General features: G+C 42.5%; 1 protein-coding gene across 2 annotated transcripts; it reads left to right on the top strand.

The window, feature by feature from the left end:
- Positions 1-1,054: 1,054 nt before the first annotated feature.
- cyp1b1 (cytochrome P450, family 1, subfamily B, polypeptide 1) lies at positions 1,055-12,678 on the top strand. Of its 2 annotated transcripts, none has more exons than XM_067985124.1 (2): positions 1,055-5,333; positions 12,191-12,678. In XM_067985124.1, the coding sequence occupies exon 1, from the start codon at positions 1,469-1,471 to the stop codon at positions 3,116-3,118; it is 1,650 nt and encodes a 549-aa protein (XP_067841225.1). In that variant the 5' UTR covers positions 1,055-1,468; the 3' UTR covers positions 3,119-5,333; positions 12,191-12,678. The 2 variants fall into 2 exon arrangements, with proteins under 2 accessions (XP_067841225.1, XP_067841226.1); XM_067985125.1 differs by having other exon boundaries at positions 12,197-12,678.
- The last annotated feature ends 9,061 nt before the right edge of the window (positions 12,679-21,739 follow it).

Genomic DNA, 21,739 nt, shown 5'->3' on the forward strand with positions numbered 1-21,739 from the left:
AATGATTGGTATCGTTTGGAGATAATCGGTCACAAATCCACATCATAAACTGACCTCGAGGTGAAAGGAGATGTTCAATTCTCAGTGATTTAAATAAGAGAAAACGGATCACTCGTACGAACAGAGCTGACCGAACTGGATTTAATTCTCTCGAGAGAGTAATAGTGCGAGAATGACTCCAGGCATCGGTAATTTGAGTGGGGAGAAGGCGGGATAGGAACATCAGTTCTCCGTCAGTAACAATCCTTACAGTTTCCACAGATCAACTCTATTCACCGGCATCTCAAAATATTTTATTCCAAAAAAAAAATCAGAAATACGAAAGACAAATACTGAATATATAAAATAACGCAGAAGCTGGAAATGTGAAATAAGAACAGAAAATGCTGTTGTTCTGGCGGTAGGTCGTCGACCTGAAACGTTTCTTTCTCTCCACAGACACTCCCTGACCTGCTGAGTGTTTCCAGCATTTTCTGTTTTTTTTAATTACTGAATCAGAACATTAGCGAAGGGAGAAATAAAACTGCGAAGGTTTAAGACACTGCAATAAAAACATTAAATCCACTTCCTTTTAACCCGCTGATAAACATTGCGGTCAGATCTTTCAGGTACAATAATAATATAAAGACGAAGCCACTGCGATAAGCAAACAGGCGGGGGCAAAGGGAGGGCAGGGAGATTACGGTCGGAAACGGTCTCAGATCTCCCCTCTAGTGTTTGCCTATTAGAAATCCACTGTTGGTGTCAGGTTATTACATTGTTGTAACTGAGATTACATTTAAATAGCCCCCAATCGGCTCACGCATTGCTTTGCTCAGCACGCAACTGGGAGGTGACACCGGGCCAAACTTGGCAACGGGAATTGGTGGAAGTGCTCTGTCTGCACGGACTGATCCTGCAACTTTCCCGGAGAGAAGGATCTTGCCAGCCCCCTTGCGTGTCTCTCACCCTTCTCTCTTATCAGATCACACCCAGCAACGAGATAAGGAGAGTTTTATAAGCGTTAGTTTTGGCGAGCTAAAGGGATAGGGTTGTTTTAAAAAGAAAACGAGGACCAGGTCCTTTTGCCCACCAAGGCGAAATGTGGAGTTGGTCTCACTCGTCGATGACTTAATAAACCCTTAGAAGAGCTTGCCTGCTGACATGTGACGACGGTAGGACAGTCTCTCTCTATATATACGCGTTAAATCTGACAGCAACACGGGAGAACCTCTTGAGAATGCACACTTGGTGAATTGACGCTGATTTTAATGCCGGGATCTACATTATGCTCTCCTCAGTATCAACCAGCTGCACAGATTGGCTTCGTTTAAATATTGCGGTTGTCCCTGTCCTAACTGAACCTTTTCAGGAATATAATGTTAGATATTAAAAAGGCTGCATCATTTGGGGGAAACATTTTTCAACGTGGGAACATCAATATAGAGGACATTCTTGCCGCTACTTCACCAACAAGGACTCTAAAAGAATGATTTCCAATAAAACTTGCACTTTTGGAGGAGTCATTGAGAAGGAGAAGATGATTGAGGGAGAAGTGGCCAAGCCGTCCATGCAGGTAGTGCTGGCGGTCGCTTTCTCTGTCCTGGTCGGGCTGCAAGTCTGGAAGTGGGTGCAGCAGCTGCAACGGGAGCGGGACCGGAGGAGCCCGCCCGGCCCTTTCCCTTGGCCCCTGATCGGCAACGCGGCTCAGATCGGCAGCGTGCCCCACCTCTCCTTCACCAGGATGGCGGAGAAGTACGGCAGCATCTTCCGCATCAAGCTGGGAAGCCGCACCGTGGTGGTGCTGAACGGGGAAGAGACCATCCGCCAGGCGCTGGTCAGGAAAGGGGGTGACTTCTCCGGCAGACCCGACTTCACCTCCTTCGGCGTGGTGTCCGGGGGCCGGAGCTTGGCTTTCAAGAGCCACGGAGACGTGTGGAAGTTCCACCGCAAGATCGCCCACTCCACCGTGCGGGCTTTCTCCACTGGCAACCCGGACACCAAGAGGGTCTTCGAGCAGCATGTGGTGTGCGAGATGCACCAGCTGATCCGCCTCTTCCTGCACAAGAGCCGGGCGGGAGGCTACTTCGACCCGTGGGGCAAGGTGGTGGTGGCCGTGGCCAATGTCATGAGCGCCGTCTGCTTCGGCAAGAGGTACAGCCACGATGACCTGGAGTTCCAGTCCCTGCTCTCCAAGAACGACCGCTTCGGCCAGACGGTGGGAGCCGGCAGCCTGGTGGATGTCATGCCCTGGCTCCAGTACTTCCCCAACCCCATCCGCACCGGCTTCGAGGACTTCAAGCAGCTCAACCGGGACTTCTACAACTTCGTCCAGGACAAGGCGCACCAGCACCGGGAGACCTTCCGGCTGGACCGGGTCAGGGACGTGATGGACGCTTTCATCCGCACCATTGACTACGAGAAGGCGGCCAGCGAGAAGGGGGTGAGCCTCAGCTCCGAGTACGTGGACTCCACGGTCACCGACATCTTCGGGGCCAGCCAGGACACCTTGTCCACCGCCCTGCTCTGGATGACCCTGCACCTGATCTGGAACCCCGAGGTCCAGAGGACGGTCCAGGAGGAGGTGGACAGGGTGGTGGGCCGGGACCGCATCCCCACCATCGAGGACCAGCCCCACATGCCCTACCTCATGGCTTTCATCTACGAGTCCCTGCGCTTCAGCAGCTTCGTGGCGCTCACTATCCCGCACGCCACCACCAGGGACACGCTTCTCAACGGCTACCACATCGACAGGGGCACGGTGGTCTTCGTCAACCAGTGGTCGGTCAACCACGACCCCCAGAAGTGGCTCAAGCCCGAGGTCTTTGACCCTTCCAGGTTTCTCAACGAGGACGGGACCATCAACAAGGACAAGGCCACCAGAGTGATGATCTTCTCGGTGGGGAGGAGAAGGTGCATCGGAGATGAGCTGTCCAAGATGCAGCTCTTCCTCTGCACTTCCCTCCTGATGCACCAGTGCACTTTCACCGCCAACCCCAGAGAGAAGCTCTCCCTGGACTTCACCTATGGTTTAACCTTAAAACCCAAAACTTTCACCATCAACGTGACTCTACGAGATACAATGGAGCATCTCCAGGCGGCTGTCCAAAGAATCCAGCAAGCGGAGGACAAGCAGTAAACGTTGGGACATTTTTTTAAAATGAGACATTTAAGGGTTAACATTTTTTGCTGTTCCAACCGACTGTGGCGCCCTGGTCCTAGCGCCAGTTGTGGCTCCTTGTTGTTGATTTTAACCAACTCGTGTAGTAACGTCTAATGGGTAATGTGCTGTGCAGCCACTGAGGTGCTTATAACAACTGGAGCAAAGGTAACCGGGAGGGTAGAGGTTTGTGTGAATGTTGCAGCCTAGGTGAATGATGAAACGAGTGCTCTTGCACTGGCACAAGTACTTTTTGGGAAGCGTAGTTTCCAGTTGTTTCGTAGACTTGTCCAACCGTTGGCGGAATCGAGGGACGTTCTATCGATCAAGCTGATATAGTCAACACATTCCGGAAATAACCAAGATTTTTAAGGGGGATGTTTTGCACATTACATCACGTGATCCAGAGGTTTTATTTTCGGCAGTCAGGACTTAATGGCATTAAATAGTCCCCTAAAGTTGTATTAGATACGTGGAGGGAGAGGGAAGCATCTGGGGTTTGCCTAGATAAAAATAATTCAACGTGTGAAACGCGTTGAGGTATTTCCAGGCGCTAGATGCACGTATATTTCAAGTTCCACTCCTTTTCTATATAAATATATATCTCCTGATTCTAGGATATTGGCATTTTTAGTTAAATGTCGTTGAAATCAGAACTTCGGAGTAAACAGAAAATCTGATTGTGCTCAGGGTTCGGGTTGTAGAGAAGTGGCGGTGGGCTGGTCCTCGGGTCGGTTAATGTATATATAATAGTCACCATTGCCGTTTGCCGATTTTGATTATTGTGATCATTTGAATCGTGACTCCAAACCGATAATCCTCAACCTTCATTTCTGGTAAGTAATCGACACCGTCCTGTATTGCAACTTTTTCTCCTCAAATCTGACCCCAATACATTACTCCTTGGTGAGGTGCTTTGCTGTGACCTGTAAAGTGGGAAAACAGCCACTGGACCAATCATCGAGACTACATCCAATGGCTGTTTTCTGTTAGAATTGAGTTCGTTCGTGTTCCAGACACGGCCAGGATTTGTTTTTAACAAAGCGATTTCCAGGTTTGGAGATACATTAACCGACCCGAGGACTATCCCGCCGACAATATAATCTACACGCAATGAAATGTTTGCGTTTGGTCATTAATCTGGCTACAAAAAAAATTATGTATTTAACGGGTTGGCTAACTAGGTTCAAATCTGCCTATCATACTTTCTGTAAATGGGCATTTGCTGTGACTTTATAATACAAGTTAAACAATGCCACGCTGTCATTGTTACGAAGCGTTTCTAATAGATAATATTATCCCGATGTTCCTCTACGTAGAACCCATGACTATTGGCGGAGACAGTTTTTAAAACAATTAATCTATAACTTAACATTGCAAACCAAGGCAAGGCATCATATAACAGTCATATAACAGTGATGAAGCCTGAAGATCTGAGTAAAATGATGATCGTGGATCAGATGGCGGCATCAGACACACAGCAATTGGCCATTTAATAGACTGTAAAATTAAGCTGATAATGAAAGTAACATTTCAAGATAAAATAACTTCAGTGAAAACCAATAATAATTGTGCTTTTATGTCTTTAGAAAAAAAGCTACATAAAACTGGTTAAGAGCCTGTCAGAAATCAACGCAACCTTAGGCAGGATTAAGCTCGTAATAGCTACCATAACTGCCACTTGTTACAGTAAGAACAGAAAATGTAGTCGCATTAAAAAGTAATACATTGCTGCTAGCTCAGTTGATTAAGGCACTGCCTGGTATGAAACTGAGCTATTCAGAAGAACGAAGGGCCCAGGTTTGATATCTGGTCTGGTCTCAGCCGGATAATAGAGGCGCTGCCATCGGCCGCCACATGCTTGGGCTAGGGAGAGGGGTGAAAAACCCAGTGAGAGATGACCCACTGCTGATCATTAACTACTGACTCTTGCTGGAAAGTGCATGCGTGTGGATGTTGGCTGATGACAGAATGAGGTTTGTCTATATTCCCCACTATGGTTGAAAAGCCTCAATTGGTTAGGCTCCCACACACAAGAACAGCCACTTGGGTGAAGTACTGTAGGGCAGTTATTTCCTTGTGAACTCATACCCTAGCAATAGTCAACACCTTCAGGGGAGAAAAAAGGAATTGGATCGGTTACTGATGGAGCATGATCCAGAAGTAGGGACGCCCCGCTGGAGAAGGACACTGAGTAAGTGGATTTGAATTTGTCTTAATATGGAAGCACTGGAAGGTCTATGTTCTGCAGAAGGATCGGATAAAAACATACGTAATGCAGATATTACGTAACCTTTTCTCATTCAGTATTTTCATATCTATATTAGGTATAATCCATTCAGTTAAAAAAAAATCCTCGTTTGGGAAACAACAGAGTATTTCCCAGGTGCAGTATTATCTACTGTGTAAATACATTAAATTGACTACTTCCACGCATCTTCTGTGAAAATACAGTATCTTGTTAAATTAATGGGCCATTAATGCACATTGATTTTGCTCTGAGGAAACTGGACCTGGCTACAGAAAATTGGACCTAAATATTAGCTTCAGATGAATCTTTAGATTGTTTATGGTTTTCATCACAGCAGTTTTAATGTGCTTCCCAACCTGTTAATGTTCTAATCCTTCATGTCTAATTGTCTGAGGTAGGACCAATCATCTCTCAAACTGATAAAGTTGCTGAAAAATCAAAGAAATAACTTTTCACAGAAACTCCCTTATTATGAAAGCAAATCTCATCAACGTTTATTTTTTAAGACTTGTGCGCCCTTACCTCTGTCCTGAACAGGGCTGCAGTTCACCACCTTAGTCAGACATAACAAGGTTTACTTGAATAGGAATACTTAAATAAAAAATAAATTCTATCATCAGGCTGGAATAAATCTAAATAAAGGCTTCAAACATAATTGTTGACATCTAAAACAGTGCAACATCTTTGTTGCGGTAGACCAAACAAGCAAAGGTCAACACAAAGGTCAACTGATTATGTTGAGGTAATTTTGCAAAATTATATAAGTTGAAAAAATGTGAAATCTCTGCATTGCTTTAGAAGATTTGAGTTCTTCCAGCAGAAATCACACTGTCATTCACTGAATTTTGAGATCAAATCACTGATATTGGCAAGATCAGTGATTACAAATGTTAATAGTTTGATGCAACCTTTAATGAAAATGTTTTCAGCTGTTATATTCAATAATTTGGGTAACAATGCTGGTGTCTATGAGAATAAACAATCAAAATGATATTGGGACTGAATTAGTAAATACACTTTTAAATTTGATGCATTGCTTTTGAAGTGCTAACAATCAAACAGATTGTCAGGTTGAGAGCCTCAGAACATCCTAAAGTGACAGTCTGCCTTTTCCAATAAATTATCTTGACAAGTTCAGGCTAATTGGGAGTCAAATGGTGATCTCTGCATGTTAAGGCTGTCCTAGAACTGACAGCAGCATTGTCACTTCAGAAGATGTAATCATAACATCTCCAATAAAAATGCTTTCTCCGTGATATTGTGTTTTTATGTCATGTATATTCAATTGTGTCTCCTTGGTTGAAATAATAATGTATCTTTGGCAAACTGGAGGTGACTTTATTGGGTATTTCGTGAAAGTAGAATAGAGGAGGTGCATGTGTTTTTAAAAGCTTTATGCAAGGCATGTGCAAATCTCAGGAACAGGGATACTTTAATTTTTTTTTAAAAATCCTTGCCAAATGACATTTTAAATCCCTTCATCCCACTACTGTACATAGCCATTCCATTCTCCAGTTGCTGACTAATGTGCCCTGAAATTAAATATCGTTCTTCCCCTGAACCTATACAAAAATCTCAGGTGATTGTCATCTTTGTGGAATTCCCAGACTTAGCCTATATCTGTGAACTGCTGTTAGATATTGAAATGTTATTTTTTATATGTATGTTAGATCAAACCAATGTATTATACTTCATTTTTTTCCTTATTCTTTTAAATGTGATTTATCTGTCCTACAAAATAGGAAATGTAGTTTATATTTATACATTTGTATGGTTGCAATAACATGAGGATCATTTGATAAATCTTATTTAAGATTTGTATTGTACTTTTATATTGTCTCATAAGCTTTAACACATTTAGATGGCTGCTATAATTTCTTTTATCTCCTTCAAGTTCATTATTCCAAAATTTAACTTGCACATCTGCATTTTTATGCTTTGATTATTTTATATATATATCAATGAAATGTATAATATATTCATTGTAATCAAAATTAATGGCGGTCAAGAAAGCTATTAAAGATATAGAATTTTATAAAGTGAAACTATTTCCTAACATTTTAACGTTTAACCATTCCATTTCTAACACACACAATAACCCCATAAATTACAATTTTGTATCACTGTTGTGAGTTGTAAATTGAAAAGCAGGAATATAGCACTTTGAACATGTTGTGTATTAACATGGTCAGTGACCCAGTACTTAAATCTATTCTGTGGTTTGTGTTTCCTCACAAAATAATTTTAAAAAAGTGTTCTAATCAAACCGTGGTTTACTGTTCTATGATTAAATAAAATGGATTCATGTTAACTCACTGCTTTCTCATTGGTAAATTACAGTAACATATTCAATCTATCAAACACACTCTAGTATTCATGCCATCAAAATTATTCTCTAAAGAGGACTTGCTGAGTTGCAAAAGTATCTTGTAAGACTGTAACTCTGACAGGCAAATAGGGGATATCGTACATTCTGACAGTCTGCTGAATGGTTTAAAAGATGCAAAGTCGTACCTGCGAATAGATTTTAAAAAGATTACTTTTATGAAAATGATGATGGACTCCATGACAACGGGGGTAAAAAAGAAAACCACAAATACAATGTCAGGGGTAGAGGCAACAGGGCTGGGATGTGCTACTGAAGTAAGCTTGGTGAGTTGCTGCAGTGCATCCTGTAGATAGTATATACTATAGTCTCAGTGTATCAGTGATGGAGGGGATGGATATTGACTCCAGTGACAGGGGTAATACATGTAACCAGAGTTACTGCCTTCTAAGGTATATTTACAAGTCACTAAGTCATATTCATGCTCAGAAGACAGTGGGGTTAGAAAGACAGGATCAACTTCAAATTATTGAAACCAGATCTTACTGATTGAGGAAGAGCTGCTAACTCACGAGTGATGGAGTAATTGTAATAATCCTTTCCAGTCACAGCACATTCAGTAAATATTAGCCTAGAAATTTCTGTTGATGATATTAATGGATGAATAATGATTGATATTGTATGATATTCCTTCATCTGCTGCTTCACAGTAGATGATAACCCATTCATTTTAAATAGGCTAATACCTCTGCTAAAATAGAGGTCAAAGGAATGTTGTACAAACATGTTAAGTATTCATCTGATAATATCACTAAAAGTTCTATTATATAAAGTGTACCAAAAACATCACTTTTGGAACATAAAAATATGGCATGGGAAAAGTTTATTCAACACATCAATCCTCTCCTTCCAAAGGACCACGCACCAGGAGGTGAATTACTAGCCGATAATAAGGCTCTTCTGAAATTTCTCCTTGAATCTTAAATATAAATGCATCAGGGCACCTAACATTGCAATCTACAATACCGAACCATGACCAATTACTGCATTCCACAAATGATACAAAAGTAGGTGGTTGGGAAAACAGCAAAGAGAACTGCAAAAGACTTAATGAGAGATGGACAGGTTAGCAAAAAGGTGGACAGGTGGCAGATGCACTTTAATGTAGAGCATTGTGAGGTAATGTGTTTTTAGAGGAAAAATACAAAATGCAACTCAATGGAAAGACGGTGAAGAGTGTGGATGAATCAAGACCTAGGAGTTCAAAGGCATAATTTCCTAAAAATGCGAGTGCAGGTGTATAAAGCCATAAAAACGACCAATGGCATTTGGGTTTTATGATGTGTATAGAATACAAGAGTAAAGAATGATAAAGTTGTATAAGGCCATTAAGCTAATATCAGGGTATTGTGTGTAGATTTGGGCTCTCCATTACAGAACAGACAGTAAAGCCATAGAGGACATACAGTGTAGATTCACCTTGAAGACACGGACAGGAATTATAGTTATGAGGAGAGACTTAAGACATTGTGACTGTTTCCACTGGAATCGAAAAGGCTAACAAGAGATTTAATAGAGGTTAGGAGGAATTTCTTCACATATTTGATTGTTGAAGCATGGAATGCTTTGCCACAGTGATTGAGATAGCATTGCACCTTTCAAGGGAAAAGTGGATAAAACATCGAGGCAGAGGAAGATATAGAACTATGGGGAGACAGCAGGGCCGTAGGATTAGATTTGGATTGCTCGAGCAAAGAGCCAGCACAGACATGATGGACCAAATAGTCTCCTTCTGCACTGTTCTGCAACTTCTATCGTTCTATGCTCCAACAGCATAGGAACCATAGTATTCCAGAGAGTATTTGATTATTTCTGTCTATATTTTTACATTCTTCAATCCCTTTCTTTGAGATATTGATGTAGCTCATTTTTAAAAGAGTTATGAAGTAGCATTAACCACTTTTGATGGGAATCTGTTTCATGTAGATACTGCTTTGAGGGTAGGTAAAATTTTTTTGGGGTTATATTTGATTAGACCAGAAACTGGACGCGGGTATCGCGATTTGCGACTAACCTGCGTCCGGTGCTTCCGGTGCAGGCAGGACGAGACATTCGTCCGGCCTGAACACTTACCTGACAGTGGCGTTAAAAACCAGGCCTGAAACTAGGATTCAAGGACATGTGCACTTTCCACCAGCAGGGGGAGCCTGAATCTCTTAATGGTAGGATGTCTCTTAAAATCTCTTAAAGGTAGCTGGTACCTGTTATTTGCTAGAATAACAGTCTGCTGTCTGCATGGAGTCTGAATAGAGATCAGACATCGCACATGTACAGCACAGATGCAGGTTTTGTCCCTATGTTTACAAACTGTTGAGTTATGTTAAAATATTGAATAAAGGTTGTGCACTACTAAATCTCACATCCTCCAATCTGCACGCCAGACCTCACCAATCTGTCGATCTGAGTTGGTACCAGGCCTGCGAGGTTGTGTACACCAAGGTTCTCTGCTGATGCACTAGAGGCCTTGGTGCAGGAGGTGGACAGAAGGAGGGACATTCTATATCCACGGGAGAGGGGGGGTGGGGCTAGAGGCAGCGGGGAATGAAGTCAATACCAGGCACATAGCACCATGAACAGGGATGCAGTGCAGGAAGAAGTTCAATGCTTTGATATGAGTGCTCAAGATGAGTGAGGTTAATTGTCAAGCAGCATCTCCTACCAACTACACCACTAGTCGCATCCACTGCTCCACACACTACACCCCCCATCACCCACATACCAACAAACTCTTTCCATCAGTACTCAACTCTGCCAATCAGATGCTTCCTCTCACCTTTACACATTACCACTGTTGCAAGTCGCCCATCCACAACTCACAGGCCACATACATGGCAGCTATTCAACCATGACAGGCACATCACCCAGACACATGTCCCGCTTTCTTGCAGGAGAAGGTGGCGTAAAACACGAGGTTGCAAGTGGTAGTGGCAATTAGCTCCTCGAGCCTGTTTCACCATTCAATGAGATCATGGTTGACCTATGACCTAAGTCCATAGACCGGCCTTAGCCCCACATCCCTTGATACCCTTGTTTCACAGAAATCTATCAATTTCAGATTTAGAATTCACAATTGAGCGAGCATCAACTGCCGTTTGCAGAAGAGCATTCCAAACTTCTCCCACCCTTTGTGTGTAGAAGTGTTTCCTAACTTCACTCCTGCACGTCCTGGCTCTAAATGTTAGGTTATGTCCCCTCGTCCTAGTATTCAAGTATAGGAGACCTCCAAAAACAGTTACAAATGCATCAGCAGCCAGAAGCAATAATCCAGCAACTAACATGTAAATCCTGCATGGTCCCTTTAAATAGCGCTGGTGGGGGGGGGGGGGCGTCCTCCAGGCACTCTAAGACACATTCAGATGGTTGTGGTTAAGACTGTGCGTTGAGTGGAGTATTAAGTCCCAAAATGGTGTCAAACCCTTATATCAGCGTTGCACACTGATTGTATGCATTTTCTCCTTACTTTACATGCTGCCAGCATTTGTTATTTGCGCATGTGCTACTACCTTTACCAAGATGGCATCTGGTGCACGTCATGCTAGAAAAGTGCGTGTGCAGCCAAGACACCATCTTGGCACTAGACAGCCCAATTTCTGGCCCTTTGTGTGATGTGGTGCGTTTTGGAAGGAAAAATGAGGAGGCAGTATAAACTAATTGGTAAAATGTTAAATGGGGTGCAGGAAAAGAGAGACTTGAGAGTTCACATACACAAATCTTTGACGGTAGCAGGACAAGTTGATAAGATTGTTAAAAAGCCTACAGGATCCTTGGCTTTGTAAATAGAGGTATAGAGTATAAAAGCAAGGAAGTTGTGCTAAACCTTTATAATCACTGGTTAGACCTCAGCTAGGGTATTGCGTCCAATTCTGGGCACCACACTTTAGAAAGGATGTCAAGGTCTTTGAGAGGGTGCAGAGCAGATTTACCAGAATGGTACCAGAGTTGAGAGAATTCAGTTATGTGGAGAGACTGGAGAAGCTGGTATCATTCTCCTTCAACCAAAGAAGATTAATGGGAGATTTGAAAGAGGTGTTCAAAATTCTGAGGGGTTTTGATAGAGTGGATAGGGATAAATTGTTTCCACTGGAAACCGCAGGAGGGTCGGTAACCAGAAGAAACAGGTTTAAGATAATTGGCAAAAAAGCCAGGGGGGGAGATGAGGAGAAATTTTTTACTCAGCGAGTTGTTATGATCTAGAATGCACTGCCTGAAAGGGTGGTGGAAGCAGATTCAATAGTAACTTTTAAAAGGGTGTAAGAATATTGAAAATGGGAAAAAATTGATATCTTTTTCTTAAAGGTACTACATCATGCTCTGCAGGCTGTGCTGTGTATTTTGTTGCGTGTGTGGCTATTTTGCTGAATTGTAATCTGTTAACCTTTGACTAGTAATTGACCTTTCTCACCCTCCTTGCTAGACACAGCAGCTATGTGATAAAGAGGAATGATGACCCAAAAAGCGGAACAACAATCCAAAGATCGCAACAAGACAAGGCTACCTCGAAAAGAGTCTTGTGGTTAAATGAGTAATGTTAAAACAAACGGACCATCTTGAATTCTGAAAAACAACTTTGTTAATCTATAAGGGTCTTATAAGGGTTCCATATATGGTGTGAGTTTCCTGCCATAAAAACCCAATGTCTTTTGAGCTCAGGGCAGAGGAAACAGCGAAGACCACCAGCTGTCGAAAGAACACTTAGCTGTCTGAAGACGACACCGCAGTCAGAAGAACACCCGACTATCAGAGGGCTACCTCACTGAGGGAAAACTTGAAACGACTATGTTGCTAACTTAATTACGACCTCTGCCCAGAGATCAAACGGGGTAATATTGTTTTGATCGTTGTTGTCTAAATATTTGATACCTCTACATGTTTGATTTGACTATTAATAAATGAGACATTGATTACCAATTGGTGTCACCTCCGAATCTATTACAAGGGAATTAGATTTCTACTTAAAAAGGAAAAATTTGCAGGGCTATGGGGAAAGAGCAGGAGAATAGGACTAATTGATAGCTTTTTCAGAGTGCTGGCACAGGCATGATGGGCCGAATGGCCTTCTTCTGTGCTGTATGATTCTATGATTGCTTTGAATTTCTATCTTGGTTGAAGTTTGCTAATTATGAATCTACGTTTTCCAGTTCTATAAACACAGTGTAAGTTAAATAATCTACCTACATCTATATGAGGCATGTATTTCATCAATGTAAAAACCTGTAGAATACACAATCCCACATAGAATCATAGAATGGTTACAGCACAGAAGGAGGCCATTTGGCCCATCGAGCCTGCAAGAGCAATCCAGCTAGTCCCACTCCCTTGCTCTTTCCCCGGATCCCTGCAAATTTTTCTCCTTCAGGTACCTATCTAATTCCATTTTGAAAGCCACAATTGACCACCCTTTCAGGCAGTGCACTCCAGATTCTAACCACTCGCTGCGTAAAAAAGTTTTTCCACATCTTCTGTCCTCTGATGAAATCAAGTTCAGTTCTCTGAGTTTCCCATTGTAACCTAGTTTTAGATTTGCTCTTTTTACTCTGGATACCCTCTCAATGCATCACAATGCCTTTACAAAATAAGCTGACCCTCTGAATGCATCAATGCCCTTGTAAAATAAGTTGTCCAAAATTGGAAATAATATTTTAAATGTCAGCTCACTAACGCGTTGTATAGAGTTATAATCAAATGGTTTTGAGATACATCCCAGAACTCGATAGCATTCTTCACAACAAACTCACAATGAGTAGATGTTTTCAGTGTACAATTATAATGAGAGTTTGTGATCCTATGCCAGAATTTCTGCTTAGTGGTGGGGAGGAGAAGGCTTGTTGTCCTATCCTGGAATTTCTGCTATGTTTTTATGGTCCTATGCTGTGGGGATGCATTTGGGCTTATGCTCATTTTTTGGGGGTTGTTCTCGGATTTATACTCATTGGCTTGGTTCCTAATTTTTCCTCGGTGGGTGGGGTTTGATGTTATTTTTTGCTCAGTTGAGTGGGGTACACGTTTATTATTCTACTGGGGGATGTAGAAACTGATGCAATGGTGGTGCTGCAGGGGAGAGATTTCTTTTCATTGGTTGCAGTTTTTGCTAGTTGATCGCTCAAGGCATTGCACGTGGGGAGTCAAAACCAATGAAACCTTTCACGTCAAACAAGGGAGATAATCGAACCAAGACAGGGAGAGGAGGGGTGAGAGAAAGGGATAGGGTCAGAACTGTGAGGCCAGACTGAGTAAGGAGGAGAGGAAAGGTAGGGAGGAAAGAGGCAGGGAGGGCGGATAAAGGGTGAGGACAGGGGAGGAAGAGATGAGGGGAGAGGAGCATAGTGAGGGGTTGAGAGAGAGAAAATGAAAGCCGAGGGGAGGAGTCGAGAGGGAGCAGCAGGAGAGGAAAGAGAGAGAAGAGGGTGAGGTGGAGGAGGAGAGAAGCAGGTGAGGGGGGGAGAGGGATGAGTGGGGGAAGGGCAATGAGGCAGGAGCTTGAGATTTCTGGATGGAGTGTCTTGGTGCTTCTGAAGAACTCAGCAACAAGTCCGATTAATAGCTTCCCCGGCAAGTTGAAAGTTTGCCGAGCTATTTGCAGGACACATAAACCCACCACCAGCTGCAAGCGTAATTCAAGTAGATTTGTTAACAAACTTTTTCAATCATTTTTGGTTGGCTTTCCATGGACGTTTACTCTTTGCAGGTTACACACCTTGCTGTATTTTTAAGGTACTCGACACTTCCTTATGTTTACAAACAACTTTAGGTTTTTTATTACTGACCGTATATTGGTGGGGAGAAGCCAGCAGACAACATACCCCAATATTAAACAAGGAAAGAGCTGCAGCCAATCTACTGAAGTTGAGCAGGGAGTCAATGGGAGCCACCAGCATCTCGCACCCACTACAGTACGTGCCGGTCTGCATTGAGGCTAAGGGGAGGAGGGCATGAAGAGCTTGCTCCAGATTCAGGCCAGGAATAAGGAACAGATGCCAGGATGAGCAGGGGAGAAGCAATTTGATGATCAGTACAATATAAGAAACATTCATATTTTGAACTTCCTAACAGTACTAGCACTAGCATAAGCATTAAAAGATGAAAAGCACAACGGATGTCCCTGGCAGTTATTTTCTGCTATATATGGGAAATGTGGTGGATTCAATCAAAGGGCTGAGGGAAGACTCAGCTGAGGAAAAAGAACTCTGGTATGGAAAGTAGATTTATTAGGGCAGATATGACAGAAGGAGAAAATTAGATAAAGGGATGAAGTATTCACTGGAATTGGGTGGGAATAAACACAATCCAAATAGTTGTGGGAGTCCACGCTTGTAATAAACATCTATGGAAAGCCTATTGCCAAAGATGGAGAGAGAGAGAGAAAGCCAGAAAAAGGGAAGAGATGCACGACACAAAGGTAAAGAATGGACAAGAATTGGAAACATATTTGGAGTGCTATAATTTATATTAGCAAAAGAGCCAAGTTCTTATAAAATTTTATGATTCTTGCAAGTAGCTTGACTGCAGAATATTCCAATATTTCAGATTTTGTCATCATTCTTAAAAATATAAGCCTGTGTACAGACTCAAGATTGATTCAAGATGTTAACAATTGATTATTTTTTGAATATTTAATTTACCTGACTGATGGCTGGAAGAGTGAAAAGAGACCCAACTCAATGAACTCTCAGCCAAACGTTTGCCTGGGAGAACTGAGAGACCAGCTGCAATCCCTTTGCTTTTATTGAGATGTGTCAATCACAGGTTTAAAGGGCCAAATCGACTCCGTTTCAATGGCAAGATTCAGAAGCCACGGGAAACCCATGCAGGTGAATTAAAATTCGTTTCTTCTTCAGAATCAACAAAAAATTATCTACCTCAAGTAGAACCATAGAAACATACAAAAGATACAGCACAGAAGGGGGCCATTCGGCCCATCATGTCCGCGCCGGCTCGAAGAACAACCAGGTGCCCATTCTAATCCCACCTTCTCACACCCGGTCCGTAGCCCTGCAGCTTACAGCACTTTAGGTGCAGGACCAGGTATTTTTTAAAAGAGTTGAAGGTCCCTGCCTCTACCACCAATTCGGGAGCGAATTCCATACACCCACCACCCTCTGGGTAAAAAAGATTTTCCTCATGTCCCCTCTAATCCTTCCACCAATCAGCTTAAATCTATGTCCTCTAATTCTTGAACTCTCCGCTAGGGGAAACAGGTACTTCCTGTCTACTCTATCTAGGCACCTCATAATTTTGTACACCTCAATCAAGTCTCCCCTCAGCCTCCTCTGCTCCAAGGAAAACAACCCCAGCCTATCCAATCTCTCCTCGTAGCTGCAATTTTCAAGCCCTGGCAACATTCTTGTAAATCTTTACTGCACTCTCTCCAGAGCAATTGCGTCCTTCCTGTATTGTGGTGACCAGAACTGCACACAATACTCCAGCTGTGGCCTTACCAGCGTTTTATACAGTTCCATCATTACATCCCTGCTTTTATTTTCTGTACCTCAACTAATAACGGAGAGCATTCCTTCATCACAATCTTATCTACCTGTACTGCCACCTTCAGGGACCTGTGCACATGCACTCCAAGGTCTCTCACTTCCTCTACCCCTCTCAATATATTCCCGTTTACTGCGTATTCCCTTTTACTGTTTGCCCTCCCTAAGTGTATTACCTCATACTTCTCCGGGCTGAACTCCATTTGCCACTTTTCTGCCCACTCCACCACCCCATTGATATCTTCTTGGAGTCTACAGCTATCCTCTTCACTATCAACTACACGGCCAATTTTAGTGTCATCTGCAAATTTGCCAATCATGCCCCCTACATTCAAGTCCAAATCATTAATATACACCACAAACAGTAAGGGACCCAACACTGAGCCCTGTGGCACACCACTGGAAACGGATTTCCATTCACAAAGACATCCATTGACTTTCACCCTTTGTTTCCTGATGCTGAGCTAAGTTTGGATCCAATTCGCCACATTTCCCTGTATCCCATGGGCTTTTACCTTTCTGACCATTCTGCCATGTGGGACCTTGTCAAATGCCTTACTAAAATCCATGTAGACAACATCCATTGCACTACCCTCATCAATCCTTCTTGTCACTTCCTCAAAGAATTTAATCAGATTTGTAAGGCATGACCTTCCCTGAACAAATCCATGCTGACTATCCCTGATTAAATCATGCCTTTCCAAGTGACAGTTTATCCTATCTCTCAGTATTGATTCTAATAGTTTGCTCACCACCGAGGTAAGACTGACTGGCCTATAATTGTTCGGCCTTTCCCTCGTACCCTTTTTAAACAATGGTACTACGTTTGCAGTCTTCCAGTCCTCCGGTATCTCCCCTGTATCTAGTGAGGATTGGAAAATGATCCTCAGAGCATCCGCTATTTCCTCCCTGGCTTCCTTCAATAGCCTAGGAAACAATCCATCCGGCCCTGGTGACTTATCAACTTTCAAGGATTCCAGTCCCTCTAGTACTTCCTCTCTCGTTATGTTTACCTTATCCAATATTTCACACCTCTCCTCTTTAACTACTACGTCCGGATCATCTCTTTCCTTTGTGAATACGGAGACAAAATATTCATTTAAAACCCTACCCACATCCTCTGCTTCTACACACAAGTTACCCTTATCATCCGTGATAGGTCCCACCTTTTCCTGAGCTATCCTCTTGTTCTTAATGTACTGATAAAACATCTTTGGGTTTTCTTTAATTTTACTAGCTAATATTTTTTCATGCCCTCTCTTTGCTTTCCTTATTTCCTTTTTTTCATCATACCTGTACTTTCTATACTCCTCTAGGCTCTCTGCAGTATTTAGTTTTCTGTGACAGTCATAAGCTTTCTTTTTCTGCTTTATCTTGCCCCATATACTTCGAGACAACCAGGGGGCTTTAGATTTGGCAGTGCCACCCTTTTTCTCTGAGGGGACGTGTCTGCATTGTACCCGTAGAATTTCACTTTTTAGTGCCTCCCACTGGCTTGCCACTGATTTCTCCTCAAGTTGTTGTGTCCAGTCCACTTCTGCCAAATCACCTCTTAGTTCTATAAAATTTGCCTTTCCCCAACTTAAAAGGTTTACTGCTGATTTAACTCTGTCCTTTTCCATAATATTGCTAAAACATAGAAACATAGAAAATAGGAGCAAGAGTAGGCCATTCAGCCCGTCGGGCCTGCTCCACCATTCAAAATGATCATGGCTGAGTGTCTAACTCAGTACCCTGTTCCCGCTTTTTCCCCATATCCCTTTAGCATTAAGAAATATATCTATCTCCTTCTTGAATACATCTAATGACTTGGCCTCCACTGCCTTCTGTGGTAGAGAATTCCGCAGGTTCACCACCCTCTGAGTGAATAAATTTCTCCTCATCTTGGTTCTAAATGGCATACCCTGTATCCTGAGACTGTGACCCCTGGTTCTGGTCTCCCCAGCCATTGGGAACATTCTCTCTGCATCTAGTCTGTCTAGTCCTGTTAGAATTTTATATGTTTCGATGAGATCACCTCCCATTCTTCTAAACTCTAGTGAATATAGGCCTAGTCGACCCAATCTCTCCTCAGTCTTGCCATCCCAGGAATCAGTCTGGTAAACCTTTGTTGCACTCCCTCCATGGCAAGGACATCCTTCCTCAGATAAGGAGACCAAAACTGCACACAATGCTCCAGATCTGGTCTCACCAAGGCCCTGTACAACTGCAGTAAGACATCCCTGTTCCTGTAGTCAAATCCTCTTGCAATGAACGCCAACATACCATTCGCCTTCCTAACTGCTTGCTGCACCTGAATGCTCGCTTTCAGTGACTGGTGTACAAGGACACCCAGGTCTCGTTGCACCTCCCCTTTTCCCAATCTATCACCATTCAGATAATAATCTGTCTTTCTGTTTTTACAACCAAAGTGGATAACCTCACATTTATCCACGTTATACTGCATCTGCCATGTTCTTGCCCACTCACCCAACTTGTCTAAACTAACTGAATTGTGGTCACTATCCCCAGTATGGTCACCCACTGTCACTTCACTCACTTGCCCATCTTTATTTCCCAGGACTAAATCTAGAATTGCATCCCCTCTTGTTGGGCTTGTCACGTATTGGCTAAAAATTTCTCCTGGACACCGATCAAGAATTTTGCGCCCTCTGTGCCCCTCACACTGTTTGAATCCCAGTTGATGTTAGGGTAGTTGAAGTCCCCTACTATTATTGCCCTCTTATTTTTGCACTCAGAAGTTTGCCTACATATTTGTTCTTCTATCTCCCTTTCACTATTCAAGGGTCTATAGTACACTCCTAGTAGTGTGACTGCCCCTTTTTTATTTCTTAGCTCAACCCATATGGCCTCGATTGATGATCCATTTTGCATATCATCCCTTCTCACAACTGTAATTGATTATTTACCAATAATGCTACACCTCCTCCTTTTTTAGCACCCACTCTATCCTGCCTAAAAACTCTATATCCAGGGATATTGAGCTGCCAATTATCCCCCTCTTTAAGCCAGGTTTCGGTTATAGCAATGATATCATGCTGCCATATGTCTGTCTGTGCCCTTAGCTCATTTGCTTTGTTTGTAATACTCCTTGCATTGAAGTATATACCCTTTAACCCCGTCATATTCCTGTGCTGAACACTATTTAACCTTTGCTTCTTTTGCCTTTCTGAGTTGCTAACTACGTAACTATTCTATTTTTCTATTTCCCGTTTCCTGGTCTGAATTTGTCCTATCTGTACCTACCCTTTGGTTCCCATCCCCCTGCTATAGTAGTTTAAACCCTCCCCAACAGAACTAGCAAATGCCCCCGTGAGGATATTGGTCCCGGTTCTGCTTGGGTGCAACCCGTCCAGCTTGTACAGGTCCCGCCTCTCCCAGTATTCCAAGTAGGCAAGTTGCCCCGTTAATGATCCGCCCACCGGCATTAATTGGGAATGTGATATTCGGGTTTCGGCTGCGTGTGTGCATCCAAATGCGCCCATATTAAACCTGGAAGCCGGGTTGTGGTCACGCTTGAAAAACGCTGTTATATTAACCTCCCACCCACCCCCATCCATCTGTTCTTTGGGGTAAAAATTACCCCTCATCAATCTCTTCTACAGTAATCACATGGCTACTTAGCTTGGCGTCATCAGCAAATCTTATAATACTATATACTAGCAATACTTTCCTCCTTGCCATTTATAAACAAAATTAACACTAGGGTTGCAGAAAAGATCCCTATAGGACTCCATTGTTTGCTCTCTCCCTTCAGACAGAGCAATTTCCATTTATCAAAATCTTACGCTTTCAATGAATCGTTAATCCAGCTAACCAACTTGGCAGTAGTTCCATACAACTTTAATCTCCTTGATTCCTTCTGGTGTGGAAGTTTATCAAATTCCTGCTGAAAATCCAATTAGAGCCCTTGTCCATCAGTTTATTTATCTCCCAAGGAATTCGGTACATTCATGAGAGATGACATATTTTTCTACAACCATAGTGACCATCTCATATATTCTTTCATAATCATTGATAGCATTGTAGAATATATCTCCACAATCACTTAAACAAACTGGTCTATAATTCTTTGCTTCATATCTCACTCATTTTCTCAATATCAGCATTATATTAGATGTCATTCACGCCTCAGGTGTAACCCCACAATTCATGGAGTTGTAAAAATATACAAACCATAGGCTCATTTATTACCTCACTCCTTTTGCTGAGGAGACTAAAGTTTCTGCTTACATCAAAAAACCAAGATGAAAGGCCAAAGCCTATGGTTCAGGACACCACAAACACTGTGTAAGAGTAAAAAGATGAGGTAAATCTGAGATCCTGCGATTCCAAATAGTTTTGTGGAAATCCACAGTTTTGAGGTGCCAAGAAAAGATGAGTAGGAGACTGTGCGATAGGTTTTGATTTTGATCATATTGCTGATATAGAAAGGAGGAAGAGCAGCTTATTTGAAGCCGAGAAGAAAAAGAGAGCAGCACCGGCTATAATAGTATTGATAAAATGGTGGGAAATAAGGAAGATTGCTAAAAAGAGACAGAGAGGTTGAGGGCTGGAGTTGAGAGCATTGCTCATGAAACAGTAATGTTAAAGAGCCCCGCCTACCCTTTATGATTGGGGAGGGGTGGCAGCACCCACAGCCATTAGATGCAGGTAAAGTATTCTACAGACACATAAATAACAAAAGAAAAATCAGAATAGAGATAGGGTCACTAAGGGATACACAAGATAAACTCACAGGTAATGACAGTGAAATGGCAGAAATATTGAATAGTTACTTTGCTTCCGTATTTACCAGGGAGACTAACAAGGTGGGCAGGACATTAGAAGAAGAGATCGAAAAAGATATTAAAACATTTAAGATAGAAAGGGAGGGGGGGATAATTGATAAATTAAGCAAGCTTAGGGGGGGCCAAGACCCCTGGTCTGGATGGATTGCATCTGTGAATATTAAAAGAAGTTAGGGAGGAGATAGCAGAGGCACTATTACATGCATATAAAAATTCTTAGAAAAGGGAATTGTGCCAGAGGACTGGCAGACAACTAATATACTTATATTTAAAAAGGGAGATAGAACAAGTCCAGGGGACTATAGACCAGTTAGCTTAATGTTGATGGTAGGAAAGATAATGGAATCTTTACTCAAAGGTGTGATAGAAAGACATCCAGAGAATGAAAATATAATAAAGTATAGTCAGCACAGATTTCAGGAGGGAAAGTCATGATTGACCAACCTTATTGAATTCTTTGAAGAAGTAATGGAAAGAGTAGGCAAGGGTAATGTAGTAGATGTAACATATTTGGATTTTCAAAAGGCCTTCGATAAGAAAGCGCATTGTAGACTCATGACTAAGATCTGAGCATGTGGAGTCAGGGAACAGTTAGCAGAATGGGTAGTAAGTTGGCTGCAAAACAGAAAACAGAGAGTTAAGGGTAGCTACACAGACAGGCAAAAAGTATTGTTGTTAATCTGTTTGATCAAA

The sequence above is a fragment of the Heptranchias perlo genome, chromosome 5 (genome assembly GCF_035084215.1).
Source record: "Heptranchias perlo isolate sHepPer1 chromosome 5, sHepPer1.hap1, whole genome shotgun sequence".
In the NCBI taxonomy this organism is placed as follows: Eukaryota; Metazoa; Chordata; class Chondrichthyes; order Hexanchiformes; family Hexanchidae; genus Heptranchias; species Heptranchias perlo.

Coding starts and splice junctions, on each gene's coding strand:
- cyp1b1 (XM_067985124.1), top strand. CDS start 1,469: ATGATTTCCAATAAAACTTGCACTTTTGGAGGAGTCATTGAGAAGGAG.